This window comes from Lissotriton helveticus, chromosome 4_1 (assembly GCF_964261635.1).
Source record: "Lissotriton helveticus chromosome 4_1, aLisHel1.1, whole genome shotgun sequence".
NCBI lineage: Eukaryota > Metazoa > Chordata > Amphibia > Caudata > Salamandridae > Lissotriton > Lissotriton helveticus.
Window position 1 is genome coordinate 788,203,714 of NC_136063.1, and position 21,254 is coordinate 788,224,967.

Consider the following 21,254-nt stretch of genomic DNA (forward strand, 5'->3'; position numbering starts at 1 on the left):
TAAAGCTGACCCCCATGGAATACTTTGTAAATCCTAAGGTTGTGTTTCCCCAGACCAAACCCTTTTAAGATATCCTGCCCACCAGTATGAATGACATGTGATTCCTACACCTTGTAATACTCATTGGCTAATGTGACATTCCCTGTAGACTGATTTATATACTTGTATGATTCATTGTCTCTGTTTAATGTGTGCGTGGTGTAAAGTACTGACACACACTACACTGATATTAGTAGCGCTATACAACAAATGAACTGCATATGAGAGAGTGGCTACGTAGAGATGAGGGCACTGGAGGAGGGTGGCAGTGAGGGAATCTGAGGAGGAGGTCCACAGGGGGCTACGGAGAGATGAGGGACGCTGGTGGAGGGTGGCAGTGAGGGAATCCGAGTAGGAGGTAGTGGGAGGAGCTATGGAGCGATGAGGGGCACTGTTGGAGGGTGGCAGTGAGAGAATCCGAGGAAGAGGTCATGGGGTGGAGGGGGAAGCTAGGGCGCGATGAGGGGCACTGGTGGAGGGTGGTAGTGAAGGAATGCGAGGAAGAGGTCATGGGATGGAGGGGGAGCTAGTGTGAGATATGGGGCACTGAGGGAGTCTGAGGAGGAGGTCATGAGGGGGAGGGGCTACAGAGAGATGAGGGGCACTGGTGGAGGGTGGTAGTGAAGGAATGCGAGGAAGAGGTCATGGGATGGAGGGGGAGCTAGTGTGAGATATGGGGCACTGAGGGAGTCTGAGGAGGAGGTCATGAGGGGGAGGGGCTACAGAGAGATGAGGGGTACTGGTGGAGGGTGGCAGTGAGGGAATCCGAAGAGGAGGTCATAAGGGGGAGGGGCTATGGGGAGATGAGGGGCACTTGTGGCATGTGGCGTGGCAGTGAAGGAATCCTAGGATGAGGTCAATAGGGGGGGGCATGGAGGGATGAGGGGCACTGTTGGAGGGTGGCAGTGAGGAAATCTGAGGAAGAGGTCATGGGGTGGAGGGGGGAGCTAGGGAGAGATGAGGGGCACTGTTGGAGGGTGGTAGTGAGGGAGTCTGAGGAGGAGATCATGAAGGGGAGGGGCTACAGAGAGATGAGGGGCACTGGTGGAGGGTGGCAGTGAGGGATTCCGAGGAGGAGGTCATAAGGGGGATGGGTTATGGGGAGATGAGGGGGCACTTGTGGCATGGCTGTGAGGAAATCCGAGGAGGAGGTCAATAGGGGGGCCATGGAGGGATGAGGGGCACTGTTGGAAGGTGGTAGTAAAGGTATTTTTCGGAGAAAGGGGTCCGTGGTGGGGCTCTAAAAAAGACTTTCGCATCAGCGCTGAAGCCGGCCCTGTCATGGCCTTTCTGTTTTTATTTATTTAATTAGCAGGTGGGGTCATAAGGGCTACTGTGGAACATACTTTAAAGTGTGTGCTAATTATATTTACTGCTATAGTCAATGTTTTAAGTTTGAAGGTGATTTTAATAATGTTTTTACGGGGAAAAATGAAAGTGGAGCCCAATGGTGCCTGATATGGGACTGGGGCCCAAAGTCAGCTGTGAGATAAGGTGCATTGGGGAGGAGTGGGTATAATCAAGCCTGTAAGGGAGTGCGTTGCAGAGTCCAGGGTCAGGTGGAAGTAGGTATGAAGAGGGATTCTCCCTGAAGGCTCCCACAGAGGAAGCCCGTGAAGTGTCACTTGCCTGATACTCCCACCTCAGAAACCTCCTCTTCCCATCAAAGGGACATTACATGGAAAAAACACTTTTGAGAGTGATAATATATGGAAAGAGATTTGGAAAAGAGTGCGTTTTACTGGGCAGTCAGTGTAAGACTAAGAAGAGATAAAGGAGGGCCCTGAAGCAGGTCTGCCTAGACATATATGCGACAAATCGAGCCCGCAGTGGCCCACCCAAATGCACCCTTAGCCCACCCAAATAAAAATTCATGGAGCCGGGCCTGGGACCAGTCAATAGTGATTCTGGAGGCGGACTACAAAATACTCAACAGGGTTTTGGCGAGTAAAAGTTTGCATGCCCCCCTCATCCCAATTTGGTCCATTTCGATCAAACTGGTTTTGTGCCTGGGAGGAGCAATACCTTGAGCATTGGAAGATTGTACAGAATTATGGATGCGGCTCCCCGTGTGTGGCCTCATTCAGCCTGCAAGGTCCTAGATCTGGAGAAGGCGTTTGACACTCTCGATTGGGAGCACTTGCCCACAGTGCTGGCCAAATTCGGTTTCAGGGAGGCATCATGTGGCTCATTTGGTTGCTCTACACTAATCCTACTACCAGAGTCCAGGCAGGCCGACTTCTCTCTAGACCCTTTGAGGTTCCAAGGTGAACCCAGCAGGGGTGCCCTTGGCCACTCGCCTTTTCGTGCTCACCATGCAACTACTTGCTCTGAGACTGATACTGGAGGGATGTACATGGGGTATCCCGTTGGCAGATGGACCACAAACGGTACGCCGGTCCGGTATGCATACAAAATATTGGTCTAGGCCAACTATATCAAGGGTGATCACGCGACCATGGCTCATGCACTTGCAGTGATCTGGACTGCAGGTTTTAATCCTGACTCTTTCCACTGAGGCATACTGCTACTCCAATCCAGCTCGACCTCGAGGGTGACCTGGTCATGTGGGAGGGTTTCTCTTTTTACTATCAGAGTATTGGGATATAGCACACTGAATGGGATCTTCTAGATGGAAACTTCACCAGGACAATATCGACCCTCAGGGCACAAGTAGCTTTTTGGAGAATGCTCCTCATCTTGGTTATTGGCCATGTTTTAACAAAAATGGTGATGCTAACCCACCTTCTGTAGTACTTCCCCAATTTCCTTACAAGAAAGTTCTTAAGAAACCTACATGATGCTCCGCATGGGGAACAAATATGAACAGTGGCCAGCATAGGATTGCTTAGGCCAAACTGTGTCTCCTGGGAGATAAGGGCGGGTTGAACATTCCGAACACTGAGCATTATTACCTGGCGACACAGTTACAATGGATGAGCTGCTGACTTTAAGGACATTCACTTGAGAAAACATGTTCTACAGCAGTAGTAGTTAGCCTGTGGTCGGGGACCCCTAGTGGTCCGAGATGCCTACTCAGGGGGTCTGTGACTGCTTAGAAAATTAAATAATATGAACAGATTAATAAAGTGTATATAAATAAAGACGCAAAACGTAAAATTAAAATTATAAAATGTTCTGTAAATGTGAAGGAATTTGAAACTGAAGCCTAAAAATTAAGTTGGTATCCTCAGATTGATTTGTGGGAGCAGTGTAAGTACGTCAAACAGAATATAGTATGGACGAAGGGTGACAGCAACTGAATTTAGAAAATCTCCAATCTTCCCATTACAAATAAAATTTAGATTTTTTTTACATATTTGTGAATTAGATAAAATATTTCCTCATTTCTATATTTGTTTGATGAATGCTTGTTTCTGTATGTGTGTGTATTGTTCTGCGGTTCAAATCATCAAAACTGCTTATGCCGGGGGGCCCGGCTTCCAGTAATGACTCAGTGGGGGGTTCTCGGATTCAAATAATGATTAAGTAGGGGCCCACAGAAGTCAAAAGATTAGGATCATCTGCTCTAGAGGACATCCCTGAGACTTGGAAAGCTACACAAGTTGCTTCTCTCAGACTCTAAACTTGGGCATGGATTGCCCCAGTTGCTGTGCACAGCGTTGGACTACTTCAGGCAAAGCCAGCTTCTCACCATGAATATCTTGCCCTAGGACTCTGCTACCCCCTCACTTGGTTTGCCCACATACCATGGACGCCTCGCAGTTGGCGATCTCAGCTGCTGGTAAGACGCAGGTATCACAACATTGGGATACCTCATTTCAAGTGCTCCAACTTGCATAAAGGGCAGTTACTGATGTACCAATTCCTTGTTAAGGTCCTCAAGGCTAATTGGCATGTTATGGACACAAAAACCCACAGCACTTTCCTCAACAGACATTTATTGCTCCAACCCCTTTGGGATGTTTGATGACAGTGAGCTGGAGAGAGTGATCGCATATCCACACATTTATATGCGAAATGCCAGGTTCAAATATATACAATTTGCCATTTTACGAAGGGCCTACCTATCTCCCGATAAAGTAAAAAACTTCACCTCTGCCCATTTTTCCCGCTGCACAGCACCTACGGTGAGTTTCCATCACATGTTGCGGAGCTGTCCAACCTCCTTGGTGGCCTACTGGTCAGAGGTTGCAAATGATGGTCTGCCATAATTAGAATAGCTGAACTGAATAGATGGGAAGGGGGCACCCTCAGACTCGATCTAAGAACCCAAAAATGCCAAAATTACTGCCTGCTTCCTAGACCTGGCTCGACTCTTCCCTAAATGTGCAATTAATATGAAATGGAAGACTGCGGCGCTGCCCACAGTCGACAGATGGCATCAAATCACCCTCAAGTGCGCTGAGGCCAGATTAGAGGTCCGCGCAAGCATCCGTTTGCGCGGGAACGGCATGACCGGTTACCTTGAAAAAGGGATCACCGGACGAAAGCTTGCTGCCATAAATTCCTCATGTATCTTGTTCTCTCGGGCTTCCAAAGGCTTTCCGTTTGCAGGACGGAAAGGAGCTGGCAAATAGTACTCAGAGAACTTGTAGGGTGCCACTCCTGTACCCCGCCTTCAATCTGACAAAGATTCCTCCTACACTGCAGTTCATGACCACTCTCCTCCCTTTTTTCTTGGTCTTGCACACCCACCTTGCTGTATGGTGCTGGTACCTAAAGACTCACTTCCCAGTATCGACTAATGCTGCAAAACGTCTTTCCCTATGCATTAATGCTCAAAACGGCCTGCCGCTCTGCCTCTGGGGACAATGTTTTTTTTGCTTATCGCTTTTCACTTGAGCTAATGTGTACCCTCCGTTTCCAAAAGATGAAGTGGCTAATTTTGATAAAGTACAAATTTTGCATGAACGGCTCCATGTGGTTGCCTCAAGAAAAAAACAGGAAAGCCAGTAAAAATGGTTAAAAAAAAAAAAAAGTCGACTGTTGTCGCATTGCTGGGCAAAGGCTCGGCACTCAGCTAACTTTTATGCTAGTCACATCCACAGCTCGAAGGGGTCCTGCATAATCTGTGTGTGTGCTCTTGGTGCCTGGGGGATCACAACTCAGTTGCCCTCAAGCTTGAGTCCCACTTCTGCACCAAACAAAACCTGCTCCTCTTGAGGTAGAGTTGTTGCCTCGGTGTCACTAGCACCTTAGGATTCTAAAGAATCCAACTTTCGCACCTCAACCCTAAGCGATGAGATAAAATAAGGATCAAAGGTCCCATAATTCTCTACTGTGAACACCACAAGCATTGACATTACTGCATGAGAACCACCAACAGCCCGGACCGCAAACGATGCCTTAGAAAGAGCTGCTTTTGGCGGAAGGATTCAACGTGAAATACATATGAAAAGAACCCTTTTTGAGATCAAATGCGGCATACAGTATATATTGTATGTAACGTGTGCTTCAACTGTATTTAATTGGGTGACCTTTTGTTGCTTAACTGATTTGGATGATGGGTGCTTCCTCCTTCTTTCAAAGCGGTACAAAAATGGGGTAGTGATGGACGGAGCATCTGAACCAATCAAACACTCACACCCAGTCAGGGAGGACCTGGCTTGGCAGTTCGGGCTGGACTGTTCCCATGAGGCACAGGGTCAGACTGATTTGCATATGGCCATGTCTGAACTGGGGTGGCAGAGTGGGCTAAACAACGGTGATGGATTAAACCCAGATCTGTTGACTGGATGTGAGTGTGATTGGTTCAGATGCTCCGTCCATCACCACCCCCTTTTGTTCCCCCCTCTTTCAAAGCATAATTATGCATCCAAGGGGTCATTTAACTTCTTTTTATACATAAACACTCACACTGAGCATTCTCTCATTGCTACACCTATGATAACCGTGTAATATGAACATAGTCTCAGCCTTCACACAACCTTTCAGCTGGGCCTCGACTGCTCCGAGAAGCTCCCTGGGAGAGTCAAGGAGGGCACATTCCTGCCACAGATCAAGTAACGAGTGACCTTTAAGAAGGAGAAGGCACTTTTGATGTTTCTAGGTTGCCTATACACCTGCAGCGAGCATGAGAAAAGCCTGACATTTCTTCAGGGCTTTTCTGATGCAAGCTGGAAGGTTAGAGCGAGTGAACATTCACACAGAGCATTCTACCTTAAAACATGTTTGCATCCCACCTGATGACCAGTTTATCCGAGACAACTGGCGGGGTGACAGGCTGTTGGAGAGAGATGCATATTCATGAACAGCCTTGTGTACAAGACAAAGTTTTGAACTAAATCTGCTGCTTATTTGGCGCTGGGAACCTTCAGCAGAATAACAAAAGGTCTCACTACCACTCAATCTTATATACTTGGGGAAGGCAGACTCCTATACATTGATTAAACCCAAATGGAAATGTTAGACAATCCTACTAGATATTCTGATTAGGGGTGTGCGCAGCTTTTTTTGTTGGAGATTTTCATGAAGGCTAATATAAAATTTTCCAAACCTGGTAAGATTGCAATTTTTTTTGCGTTACTGTGTGAAAAAAATGGTGACTTTCGCAACCATTTACATCACACATTTCCCCGTCAATCACAACAACAATGGTCCATGGATCTCTTGATTTTGTCAGGCTGTTGAAGTTTCACATCAGTACCTTCAGAGTGGTTGCAGGTTGTCGTACCATATCTTAACCATATACCACCGAGGTTACATACAGATACCTTTCCAGAGCTTAGCAAAACACTACTCGATGTGCCTCCAGGCATCCTAATACTGGCAGGGGACAGGAATGCCAGCCACAATGCCCTGGGTCTAGATAGAGCTACGATATCTCTTCGGGATGTTGGTCCAAAGCTGTTGTAGGTGTTCGCGGAGGCAATGGGGCTAACTGGCCTGTGGTGGGCCCATAATCCGACTGCTACGCTGTATAAGCACCTCTTGGCAGCATGTGGCAGCAGGTCACAATTGCACTATATTCTCATACAGTGAGTGCGTGTGGGGCTGTTCCGCTGAGCGCGACATGAAGCATGGGGTATATCGGATCTTCCCCAGTTGAGGTGTTACTACAGGGCCTTGCCCGGGACCACACTCTCCCATCATGTATAGATCCCTGGAACTTTAAAGACCGAGAGTTTAGAGATAAGTTCAGGGAACGAACTGAACAATATTTTAATGAAAATTCGAGATCAGTTGGTTTGCATTGTACCCTGTGGAAGGCTTATAAAGCGGTGGCCAGGGGCTAGATCCAAGAGGTGGTGGGGGGCAAGAGGAAGGAGTGGCGCTCCCGGCGCAATGAGTTCGAACAGGATATTTCAACCATTGAGGCATGGTAGGGGTGGGAGGGGGACCTTGGTTCTACCTTAGGACACCTATTGCCCCTCAAACAGAAGGCGCTACGAGACCTGGAGGATAACGCAGCCTGCTCGCATGCGATAGGCTCACAAAGGCGTTTATATGACCTGGGCGATAAGGCCAACAAAATAATAGCGTGGCTGGAAAGGAGGGACACAAACCAAAATTGGGTCTTGGAGCTGGGGATGCCTGACAGTCCTCCGTGTATGTCTAGAGTGGCCGTAGCCGAGACCTTCGCAGCCTACTATGAAACACTAAGTCGGTCTCTAGTAGAATGGGAGAAGACAGTGCCGAACTGCTCAAGGACATCTCCCTGCTATAACTCTCGACATCAGACAGGTAGGAAACTGATCAGGACCTGACAATGGAGGGGATAGTGGGTGCTATATATAATAGTCTGGAAAGGCGGCAGGCTCGAATGGCTTGCACACAAATTAAATAAATATGTGGCAGATAAGGTGTCTCAGCCGAACATGTTTCAAACTATGCTGAAAGATGGACGATTGCCAGAGGACTTGAGATAGGCCACCATAATTGTTATTCCATAGAGGTGTAGACTCCCGGAGCTGTGTAGCTCCTACCGACCTATCTCCCCACTCAATTTCGAGGCAAAGGTCCTGGCAAAGGTGTTGGCTAACAAGCTACTTCAGATTATCTCTACAGTAATACATCCGACCAGTTGGGATTTATGCCACACAATTGGCACCGGGCTGAATCTCCGATGTTTATATTGAGTCATGCACATGACGGCGATTCGACCGGCTGAAACCGCAGCTTTGCTTTCGCTGGATGCCCGTATGGCATTCAACAGTATAGAATGGCCATACCTGTTCGCAGTCTTGTCTAGGCTGGATTTCGGGCAGAAGTTTTGTGCCTGGGTCGGACTCCTGCATCTTGACCTATTGGCGAGAGTCCGTGTGAATGGGACGGCATCCAGGCCATTCATATTACATAGGGGTACGTGCCAAAGGTGCCCGTTCTCCCCAATGATTTTCGCGCTGGCGCTTGAACCACTTGCGGCATGGGTACGTCAGGACCCTCTCGTCCATGGTGCTGATGGTGGGGTGGGCTGGGAGGAACGTATCTCCCTATATGCTGATGATGTTCTGCTATACGTGCACAAGCCCCGCCAGACGATCCACAGATTCATTCACATATTTCAACTTTTTAGCAGTTACTCGGGCTACCAGATGAACTGGGACAAGTCCCTGGTCTTTCCCCTAGCCGGTGAGATTCCCCCCCCCGTCACGTCCTCCTTTGCAGCTTTGGTACAGAAAAAGGAATTAAAATACTTGGGTATACGGATGACTAAGTCAGAGGAGGAATTACTGACTAAATTACACTGGCAACTGGAGAGATTGCAGGGCGATGTGACTTGCTAGCGGCAGCTCCCCGTCTCTCTAATGGGTAGGGTAGTCCTATTTAAGAGGATGGCCTTTCCTCATCTTCAATATGTGTTGCAGAACACCCTATAATAAAATCCTGAGTGCGTTCTTTTGGGCTATTGAGGGAGAGCTGCGAAGCTTGCTTTGGGTGGGAGGTAGCCTCCGCATAGCGTTGCGCAAATTGCAGCGAGGAGTCTATGAGGGTGGATTGGCAGTTCCAGACCACAGGTGTTATTACCTGGAGTCCCAACTTATTACTCTAAATAACTAAGTTTTTATGCCACATACTGAACTAGTGTATTGGGTGGACCGCCATGACATAACAGGTGTATTTGTATAGCGCACGATTACCCGTAGGTGTCCTGGCGCTAAATAACAGATTTTTATTGTTACCCAACTCAATGGTACTCATTTTATCGACCTCAGATGGATGAAAGGCTGAGTGGACCGGCCGGGATTTGAACCTGTGACCATGAGGTCGAACACAGGTCCCTGCAGTGGCTGCTTTAGTCCACTGAATCACCAGACCCGGCCATGGGAACCAGGAGCTATCCGGCTACACTATAGCTAAAGGGCAGCAAGAAACATCTCTCCAAACACACATGGGCAGTGGTATAGGCATGGCGAGAGAGCACAAAATTACTGGGGTGGGAGACCAAACTGATGGAGCAAACCCTGCTTTGGGAATGTGACCTGCTGAGTGAGGTGGGGCGCCAGCAGGGTTTTCGTAGGTGGAGCCTTATCGGGATAGACTGCCTTGGAGAGGTCTGGCGGAACAGGCCATGATTACATTTGATGACCTACAGAAAAAATATCAAATGGCTGATGGGGAGCGGTTTCACTAACTGCAGTTGAGGCATGCCCTGCGGTGCCACGTGCCGGAGGGAGAACTGCTATCTGCATACTCCCCAATAGAGGACAGATTACTCCTTGATCCGATAAGTGAGAGGTGGCCTTATCCCCTATCGGAAGCTCATGACTAATTCCGCGGACCCTATGGGCCCCACGAGAGACGCGTGGGAAGCAGACTTAGGGCTTCTGGAGGATCAGGACTGGGTGGAGGCATTGCAGAGCCCCAGGGAGATTGCCATACGAGCACACTTTAGATTGATCCAACTCCGAAGCCTACACAGGCCATATGCCGCCAAGACAATCCAACATCGACTGGGTCGTTGTGACTCGGATCGGTGCGCATGGGGCTTCGGGGAGGTGGGCACTTTCTTTCACATTATCTGGGCCTGTCCCAAAATTCAGCACTACTGGGCCTGGGTGGCTTGGGTTATGACAAATGTTGTGGGTCTTTAGGTCCCGGTTGAGGGACAATGGCACCTACTGGGAGTGATGGGGGAGGAGAACTGGCCCAGGCATACCAAACCTGGCTCATGATGGCCTCTGGAGAGGCAAAGAGGAACATTGCGATGGCATGGGGGTCTGCCGATCCCCCCAGGATTGGTGACAGGAAACGTGATTTGGATTGGTGCCAGCAGGCGGAGAAGGTGGTTTACCAGGCTAGGGGATGCCCCAAAAAAATGGAAAAAGATTTGCACCCAATGGGAGGAATACAGAACTCAAATGTGTAGATGGTGGGGATGTATTGGAACAGCTGGGGATGACACTGCACTTTTTCTTTCAAAGACTGTATTAATCTTCTCTGCCCACTGCCGTCATACTGTACCCGGTCTTTGAATTATCTGTAATGGTGTCCTTAGCGACTGTTCAATAAAAACAATGTTTATATTTTTGGTTTTAAGACAGGTGCGGCCTGGCAGCAAACTGCAACTCCAATGCCCTTCAAATAATGATTCAAAATAAAATAAAAAGAATGAAAGTGGAGGCGAGGGGGGAAAATGGAAGAACAGGATTCAGAAAATCAGTGGAGGTGAAACAACAGGGGAGCAAGGGTGGGTTGGGAGGCGAGGTGTTAACTTTCACACAGAATAAAAAAACACAAAGCCAGGAGAGATGGCGGAAATAACTGACTAGCTGGGGTTGGAAGGAGGGAACCCGTGAGGGTACTTAAATGGGGATGCAGCACACAGGTGAGCACAAAAATAAGTGCACTTGCATGGACGGCAGAAAGGAGAATGAAATGTAGTTTCCACAATGTAATCAGTGAAAGGGTACAACTCATCCAATCAGGAGGATGGTGAAGAAGCTATGCTCCAAGGGAGGGACAAACACAAGAAAAGTCATACAATAAAAAGAAAGCAAATGAGATTGATGAGAAAGCCGACCAATGGTATGCAGGGGGGTGCCCCAAACCCCATTTTAAATATTGATACTGTCCAAAAACAGGTCTATGGCAACAACAGCTAAATGTTGTCTGGTAGGACAGACCTACTGAAAAGGAGAAAGGAATAATATGCTTGAATCTATCACTGAAATTAATCAGACTGACCTGCGTCATTCAGAGAGAGACTGCCCAGTTTTTTTTTTTTAAAGAACACCTTTTTATTGATTGTCTATTTAGCAAAAGAATATTATATTTCAACTTCGCAGGCAAATGCAGATTCTAAAAGGTCCTCAGGCAAAGGGTCTTTCTTAGTGAATACATGATTTCCCCCCCAGCCATTTCACTTTTAACTTTCTTTACATCTTTCCTCTCCCTCCCTTTTCCACTACTCATCTTTGGCCATCCTATATATGCCCTCCTTGGACCCCATATTTTATGCAGTTTTCTAAGACACCCTCTTCCTTCATATACTACTTTTACAGCCTTCATACAAATGTCCATTCCTCTTTGCCACTGTTCTACCATAGGAATTATTTAGGCTTCCTAGTGTCCAATAATGTCCCTTTAGGCCACCATGAACCCAAGAAGACAGAAGATTGTTTTGGTCGTTGCTAGCTCACTTTTTGCTTGGTTAGCTGTTGATCTTTCCCTACCACTTCCAATGTCTCCCCTTCTGTACTCTCCCAGAGTTTCTTTTTTGCCTGCCCTCTCGCAGCCCATGTATAGGTCCATCTTAAAGAACTGGCTTGCATGATAATGTGATCTATGTAGTCTTTTTTTAAATAAAATAGCTTAAAATTGGATCTGGTAGCCACTTCTTTTAAGTGTCTAAGTGTGTTGTCTCAGTCGTCATTCTCTGAGACACCTAGGTCTCCTAGCTATTTCTCCCTCAGATGCTTTAGGTTATCCGGGGTACTGTTAATAAGCTTTTTATAGATTTGGAAGCTGGCACCCTCTCGCAGTACTGTTTTTTCTAAGGGGATTTTCTCTCAGAATTCCTTCCATTCATCCAGTGTGTAGAGGGCACACTTTAGTGGTATGTACCTATAATACTGAGAGGGGTGCAGGTAATACCATTCCTGAAGATGTGCAAACTATGTTATCCCTTCCATCCATAATATCTCCCCCAACTCCAATATACTTATGTTGGTCCACTGTTGAAAACCCTTCATCTGTGTCAGGTCTACTATAATTATTATCTTCAATAACGGGGTCTTCAAGGTTCTTACCGAACCCATTTCAGGGTGTCTGCGACTATTTCACATACTTTCATTACTGCTCTTATGGGTTGCGACAGGTTTTCGATTTCAGTTCTATTATATCATAACAGAGAAGTGATTTGTCCGCCATTTCTTGTGTGTCAATGTTAACTAATGGGTCACCTAGGTCTTTTAATTCCCGGTAATTAACTACAAACAGTTGCAACGTCCAGTCATAGAACCAACTGTTGGGGTGTGCTATACTCCCCATACAGACTGTCCCATACAAGGCTAACAATGCTGTGAGACTTCATCCATCTCACATCATCACCCTCAGCTTTATTTCTAGTTCTCAAAAATATGGATCAGTTAGAAAGAAGAGGGTGTTTTGCATTGTATGGAAGAAACACAGTAGCAAGATACTTTTAAAGTGCACCGCTCTTTCCAGCATTTAGAGTGGCGGGGTAATACGTCTTACAAGTGCTTTCATTTTAACTAGGGACAGTTTAAGGCTTCTTGTTAGGAATAACTTTACTTTTCATTAAATAAATTCCTAGGTACTGGAAACAATCTTCCCTGTCTGTCAGGCAAATTGCGATTGTTTCTTAATTTACCCTTTCCAGAGTCCTAAACATTTTTGCCAATTAATTTTATATCCTGAGATTACATTGAATCTTTCAAAAATGTCCTTTAGGGTAGGTATTGTTATATTCAGTTGCATCACATACAGTAGAATATTGTCCTCATAAATAAATATTCTATTTTCAATAATAGACTGGTACCTGAGACTTTTAAACCATATACCCAGATATCCTCTGTTAAATTATTGAGTTAATAAAGAAGGAATGTATCCAGTTAAGAAAGGCTGAAACATGACTAAGGAGCACAAGCTGTATCTGCTTTAGCCCGAGGTATCACAGGGAACACAAGGCAGTTCAAATAGCCTTCTACCTACTGAATAAAATGGGGGAGTTCTTGGTATATAGGTGTGTTGAGTTATTACAGCTTGCAGTCCGATGGTTGGAGGAAAAGTAGTAGACGTCAACCTCATCTCATAGAAGAATTGGACATTTTATTTGAAGAGATAACTTAAAGAAGTAGCTTGCATAAAACTTAACGCTGATGCAAAAATCTTACAACAAATCAATTTTTAGTTTGTGCAATATGGAAAAGAGCAAATGATCTATGCCCCAGAACAAACCTGGCACAAAACTATATCACGCCTTTTTGTCCAGTTTACATAATTTTGAAAGACTGCACTGCCTTTGAAGCATCCTTTTATCACATCTTACTAAATCGGTTTGCTCTTTTTTATATAAAATAGAGGAAATGTATTGAGTAAGATTGGTTTGTTAAAATATCTATTACCCATTTAAAATGATGTGCTAATCCTTACCCTGCATTTTACTATTGTGCAAAATTTCTTCTTTAATATAGTCTGGACAATATTACATAAGGTGCGAAAAAATGGAAGAATCGATTTGCCTTCTTTGTTGCATCAGTGCCTCTAGAGGAAAATGTAGAAAAATGCCAAACTGAAAACCAAGAGAAATCCAAATATGTCAATGACAGATTACAAAGCACACCAGCAGAGAAATTAAATACTCCGAGTTGGTTCAAAAAATATTTTTAAAAGCTTATAGCCATCCAGTCATGTGACTCAGTGTTGTTCCTGAAGGACTGGTTTATATTATGACGATTGTGGGAATAAAGCAGCAGCAGAAAAATAGTTGTAACAAAAATAATATTTTACTGAAAATATATTTAATAATTGAAATGTAGTTAAACAATATAACATTGCATATTATACAAAACAAAAAATGCATGTTTTATACTGGGGTTATTCTTCCGGCACACGGTTAGGGAAAGCAGGGCATTAAGATAAGGATTAAGTTAATGGGTATTATTGAGCATTAGGCTTAAGCATTAGACTAGGGTAGACAATAGAGTTAAGGTGAGGGTTAGAGTCAGGTAAGAGCGTAGGGCTAGGGGATTTGATAGGGTAATGATCAAAGGGTTAGGGTGAGGGCCAGGACTGATTTCCACTAAGGGTTCAAGAGGTACAAGTTGGAAAATTCAACTTTTTTACAAATACATTTTGTCAATGACAATGGAACACAGTTGAACTCACCCTTTTATCATGACCCTGCCACTAAATATTTTCTCTACAAAACTAATTAATGTAACTTTTTATTATCATTTTTTCCACATTCAGTTGAGCAGCATGTAAATCAAGGTAGTACTGTTTAGAATTTGAATAATTTAACTTTTCTGGTCGTTTACGAATTTTGAGAGGTGGTGATACAAGCACAGAAATGTATATAAAAGCTTACATTAGTCCATCTTTTCACACGTCTACTGTATTATTCAAGGCAAAGTCTTGTGTATAAATATTGAAGGTATGAAATACAGCTTTTCATTTGTTTTTAGTTGACAACTGCTTCAATTTTTGTGTGCACATATTATTAACTTTTGTCGACCTAACGTCGGCGTTCGACTGCGTCACCCATAGTAAGCTTTGGCTGGTCTTAGAAAAATTGGGTGTAGAGGAAAATATAGTCTTTTGTCTTAGGGAACTTTACTTTCGAGCACGGGCCATAGTTAGATTTGGTAGGAATGGAGAATGTACTAAGCCTATTAATATCGCAAGAGGAGTACGGCAAGGGTGCGTGATTGCTCTTTTCCTATTCACAATCTACATTAACGATCTGGAAAATATATTGCTCCGGGAGTGCAGGGACATGTCTATGATAGCTAAAAGATCGGTCCCGGCACTACTATACGCGGATGACGCGGTTTTGATGGGCCGGACACCCTTGGCCATGCAAAGGATGATTACATATTTTTCCCATTTCAGGACCAATCTGGATTTAAGAATTAATGGAACGAAAACGTTTTGTATGAATTGTGGTCCCGGGAGACAAAACAAGAAGAAAGTAATGTACATTAATTCTAAACCATTGGAATTTACTCCAACTTTCCTGTACTTAGGTATATTGTTTGATCAAACCGGCCTATGGAATACAACAATAAAGACACAGAGGTTGTTGTTCTGTAAATCCATAATGGCCCTTACAAATTTTTGCAGAAAATTGGGCAAAAAACGATTGGGGAACTTTTAATTGTATATAGAGAGACTTGTGTTTCAATAGTTACATATGGCACAGGAATATGGGGGTATGCAAATGTGAAATCATTACAGGTGGCAGAAAATTGTTTTAGGAGATACCTCTTAACAGTCCTAGACAGTGTGTCTACGTATATTTGTCACCCTGAACTGGACCAACCATATATAGAGGATGTTATCAAAGTCCAACCGGTACTATTGTGGCATAGGGTTTGGACTACGGAGGAGTGTGTTTTTAACCGATCGATATTGAGAGATGTGATGAATCTGGATAACACCAGTAAAATAAGATGGTTATCGTATGTAAAGATGTTTCTCATACAAATAGGCCACCAAGATTACTATGATGACCCGTTATTGCTGACTCATGTGTCCAGGAGAGAATAAAAAAAACTATGCATGACGCATTTGGGGGATCAAAGAATGAGCATTGAAATGAGGAAAAGTACTGTGGTTGCTCATTAATTAATAACGATCACTAGCGATATCCAACCATATGTTAAATTATACATGAAAGATTTTGAAAGGTTTTTATTGATCTGTTTTAGATTAAATATTTTATTCAGATTTTTTAGTTTCCCCAAAATGAATGACTGGACAAAGCAACCTAGCAAATGTCCATGTGACGAACTGTCCAATCAATCGGATATGCATTTGGATTAGCCATCCAAAACCTAGATAATATTTTAACAATCGCTTCTGTCTCTGCCTGTTTTAAAAATGTATTTAGAGTACGAAAATCAATTCATGCTTCACCGTAATCAGTTATTTTCTTTTAATGTGTAATGATGATTGTTTGTATTTACCTGTTTTCTTGTTTTGTTTTTATGCTGTATTTTTAAAAATGTACTTTTATGGTTGTTTTTCCACGTAATAACCAAATAAAGTTAATAATGAACGAATGAATGAGTGTGAAACAGTAGCCCTCCTGCTCCCCCAAAAATGTTTATCCTTCAATAGTAATTGTCAAACGCTCAAGAATGCTACATACTAGTCATTACCTCTGTCCTTGCAAATCTGAGTTGTAGGAAAGCCAACTTCCCAAAAGTTTTCGGGAGTGCTGGGAGGGATGTAGCGGAATCTGTGCCTTGAGCAGGAAGCCAGCTTCTGTGCTCTTTCTTCATCCGGAAGGTCTGCATAATACTAATGATAAAAGTAATATATTCATTGAATTGTCAATGTGTTAGGACATGTCCATATCAGCTGCCAGCGTAGTATCAGTGCTTTCTAATAAACCGAAAACTGGTTACAACACACAGGGCCTAATACACAAAATACTTTGCATTCACCAAGTCAGTTGCATTTTCTTTGCAAATAGAAAGTATCGATTTGTAATGCTCAAAAGGTGGTTTGCAATTGGTAACTGACATTAAAAATTGCAATAAACACTACAATCTACTGCACACTCCACCCTCCCATATATTTCGCAATGACATGCAAAAATGAATTGTAACTGTTTTGCAGTGCAAAGCTTGGAATGGGTAATTTACGAGGTTGACTGTTTGCAACTTATTGTGAAACGTCCCTTTGCCCTGCAAAGAGTGAGTCCGGTCACAGTGAACACTCAAAAAGAAATACTTTGCGCAACCCCTTGGTCCAGCAATACAATCGTCTCTCTCTCTTCACTCTTGTGGGATTCTTGGGCTTTTTGCATGAAAAAGTAATCAATTCTAGACATTCACATTGGCCAGGAATGACATGCCCACCTCCCGTCTCTGTAACGTTTTCCCTGATTCTGCAGCTTCTGATATCTGGGAATATGAATGGCACTCCATCCTGAACTCACCTGGTCTGTTAACCACAAACCCTTGGTACGGAAAGCTAATGACGTCCTACACAAATGGCAGTCCCTTTCCTTAAATGTGATGGATAGGATTGTCCTACACAAAATGATGGTATAGCTGAGGTTCCCAATACTTTTGCATCGGCATATGGATAGGTTGGCATCATCGTTCTTCTAACATAATTCTAGGCCTTCCTCTCTGCCAACGCACTCTGTGCGATGGAGGTCTAGGGATGACCATCTTTTACCTATACTATCTTGCCTCCCAGCTTGTGGTGATCAATAAAAGGCTTAGTGGGGGTTGGTCTGACATTGCCTACCAGCTGGAATTGGCGTCCCTGGGATTTCCTAGGATTATGGCTATGCTATTCGGATCCATGGTCTCCGCCAGTATCCCTGTGGTGACCCAGGTGAATTTCTTGGCCTGGAGGGCCATGCTTCAACACACTAAGTGGGATAGCAAGCTCACACTCCAAATCCCCTTGTGGCATGGCATATGGCTGAGTGAAGTGACCGCACTGACAGGTTTCAGGAAATGGGACCTCATCTGTATATCGCAACTAGGCGACATATGATCTGGGATCCAATTACGCTCCTTTCAGGAACCTCAAGACCCTTAGGAACCCATCTCTTCATAATTCTACCAATACCAACAACTACGCCATGCACAACAAGTCCACATATCCCGTAACGCCTCCCTCAAGGCATTCAACCCTCTGGAGGCCAAACTCCTTGCAGGCACTCTGGGCAAGGGAAGCATTTCGTAGATTTACTGCATCCTTATCAATGCCCCTGGTATGCTTGATCATCTTAGAGCACGCTCGGAAAGTTGATTGGGTCCCCTTAAAGATGACGACTAGCGGGACACTGTGATGGGGCCTCGCATCATATCGATTTCCTCCTGGCTACATCTGATCTAAACCTATTATATCTATTGTACCTACCTCACCCAGGCCAGATTACATTGGGCAGGCCTTCTCCCTGCTCCCACCTGCCCTCGCTGTTACCGTGCCCCTACTGATTTCTAACACATGGTATGGTTTTGCCTTAGTGATCCAAAGATAATGGACGGCTGTGGCCAGGGAACTCTCAGATGTGTTGGGATGTGAGGCGCAGCTCTTCCCATTGATGCTGCTTGGCATCATGGAGGGTTCCGGTGGTTCGAGAGCAGACCAGACATTCTTGGGTACAGACAACATGGTAGGTAAATGCAACATAGCAGCCCAATGGAAAAACCCTGTCCCCCCCCCCCCCCCCTGTTTGCCCTGATTCTGCACTCTTTTTATTTTTTTACTTTTATTACATAGTGTCTATCAGCAGCAGAACAATATTATGCACCTGCTAACTGGTTCCATTGTGGACCTTTGCCCCATTTGTTTTGCTGATGCAATAGAGTAACGCAATCCACCAACCCTCCCCACATGCTGTTTAACATGCTGAATTTGTCCATTCTGCCCGAGGGAGTTACTGCCTCTGTTGAAGAAGGCAATTGTTGTTCCTTGCATAAAGAACTTTGGCCATGATCCATCGGTCCCAGACTCAACAGTATTTTGTGAAAGTGTGGACTGATGGCATGTGGCAGCCATGCACATGTCATTTATAGACACATTAGCTAGAAAGGCCCCTTTTCTTTTTAATGGAATGCACTCTTAATGTATTATCAAGGGCTTTACTGATGAGTTTGCAGCAAGTTTAAATGCTTTGCACGGTCGATCTTGCTGTGACACTGGGAAACCACTATTCCCTAAATCACAAAAAGCTGCTTTTTACTAACACCTTTGTTTCTTTTCATTAAAACAGCACTGCTCTCCTTTTCTACCAGTGTTTTTGATACAGAAAGAAAGCAGGCAACTGTATTGCTTGGTTCACATGGAATTGTGATACAACATTTGGAAAGAATTGATGGTTAATTCTCATTGTTTGTTAAATGATTTTTTATTAACTTTCTGATAAAACTATTGTTACAGTTTCTGGTTTTGAACATATGTTTTTCCATCTTAAATAGCATCCTAGTCATGTAAAGGAAAAGATTACATGGGTTACAATGTTGACATGTGATAATGTAACTTTAGAAAGTTCAATGAACAAACTCCCTCCAAAAGTGTTCAATCGCAAGCCGCTTGAAGCACCTAAGGAGGTGGTGACCAGCAGTCTGGCATTAATGGTATGGGCAAGGACTAGTTCGTCCAACTGTAATGATACTGGCTGCTTCCTTAACCCTCTTTTGTCTTCCCTGTGAAGGGTATGGCTTCCAACATCTGCTCATATAGTCACTGCTTTCCTCCATTCAGCTGAAAGGAAGTTTGGGGGCATTCCACAACAGGTGTAGAAATGTCAAATCAATAGACTATATCTTATTGTTTGGGCGAGTAAATCTGCCTTAAAATAAATCTCTTCATACTGACAAGGTTCGTATTGACATGTGCAAGGTTCAGTTACCTTAGCAAGATCATCTGTTACTTCCTTGAAAAAGAACCCTATTGTAGAGCAGTCATACCCCAGGTGTGTCAACCTGGATGATGTTTGGTGAAATGGAGGGCAGATCGAGGAAGCCCCAGGATATATACTTCCAATCATGTACATGGTTAAGTATGCTCTGTGTAGCATGTTAACAAGTATAGTGGCATTAGGGGAGACTGTGTGGCTAAGTTAGGGGTTTTCACCATTACTTGCCATTAAACTATCTGCCTATCTCAGTTTCATACTTTTCTTTCAGTGGTTCTAGGGGTGAACTTGTATGCTATAGATGTACTTTTTTACTGCACGCTTATTAAAAACCATTTACCATTATATGGAGGGTTTGTAAGACTGCATTTGTTTAGGGTATATTTGATACATGGGATCATGTGTTCCCCAACTCCAAATGTACCCAAGATCTTGAACATGTAACACCAATCAAGTGTCAAAAGCTTTTTTAAGTCAAGGGATAGACAGGCAGGCATGTGAAACCAATGGGGGCTACTATGAGTATTCTATATAGCGTCTGAAGAACGTACTGTATCTGGGAACGAACCCGTTTTGGTCAGTGTGCATTAAGCCCTGTAGTTTGGAGAGGATTTACTACTCGGTGTTCAAGATGAACAGGGGCTTATATGATGCTGTGTTTAATGGGCCTTGGCCCGCTTTCGGACAAATACTATGATGGCTTCATTTAATGTAGGGGAAGATTGCCAATCTCTCATTAAGCCTCATATAATGGAAAAAGTTAAATTACCTGTAGAAATAGTTTGGCAGCTTGAAGACTTTATTCACATGTTGTGCATTAGTTTGCCATCTAGTGGTTGGGCCCGGAATTCTGTTTTTTGTTTTTAAGGCATCATTGGCCATTTGTGACTGGGTCCACCCACTATGACATCAGATGCCTTCCCACAAAGCCCGTGTGCATTGGCGCCATCATCATATTATTTTTTCCTTTTTGTTGTCCTATCATGTCTCTGGGCTTATTACTCTCTTTGGTATAAATCATTCAACTCCTTTGCTTACCCACACATCTACTGAAGAAGAGGCAGAAGGGTTGCATGTGAATTTAGAAAAGCCTTCAAGCAGCAAACTTGCACCTACATGAAAGTTCCCCTTTTCATTTTGCAACATGAATCTTTTCTGGATTAAATTTTTGAGCACTGGTTACAAAGCTGTGCCTCTCTACTAGTCTGTTAATTCATCCAGCTGTGTCTTGTGAAAGTTTGGACCTATGGCCATGGAGGGGTCATGCAGATGTTGTTTACGGATAAGTTAGCTATAAAAGCTACTATGGCTCTCTTCGATCTAGCAGTGTGCTCTTGAGTGTCTTACCAGAGCCTCTATGTAGCACATCCATCTTGCGATGGTTCTCTTTGTGACTGGGAGTCCCTGGTTAGCCAGTGCGAGTAACAGAAAAGATTGGTTATCTAATTATTTTTGTTTATTGCAGATGATCCATCACTGTCTTCTCTACATCTAGAGTGGGCAGGACTCTTTCAGCTTAGTTTTAGGGAAAAGGATTGTAGTGCCTGGTTAATGTGAATGTGCAACATTATTTTGGGCAGAAATTGTGGGTTTGTCCTAATAAACACCCTTGTCCTTGTGTATTTGAAAGTATGGTGCTTCTAATGTGAGAGCATGTAGTTCACAGACTCTCAACAATGATGTAATAGCAATTGTTTCTTCCTGTCCTGAAGCATAGCCTACTTTTAGGGCAATA

At 44.2% G+C, this 21,254-nt stretch overlaps 1 protein-coding gene across 2 annotated transcripts in view; it reads right to left on the minus strand.

Annotated features, from left to right (window-relative positions):
- Nucleotides 1-21,254, minus strand: part of RBBP8 (RB binding protein 8, endonuclease) — a 451,013-nt gene that overhangs the window by 3,300 nt on the left and 426,459 nt on the right. For both annotated transcript variants that reach the window (XM_078687426.1, XM_078687425.1), the window contains exon 18: nucleotides 16,293-16,434. In XM_078687426.1, the coding sequence (XP_078543552.1) occupies nucleotides 16,293-16,434 (142 nt within the window). The remainder of the gene's footprint in view (nucleotides 1-16,292; nucleotides 16,435-21,254) is intronic.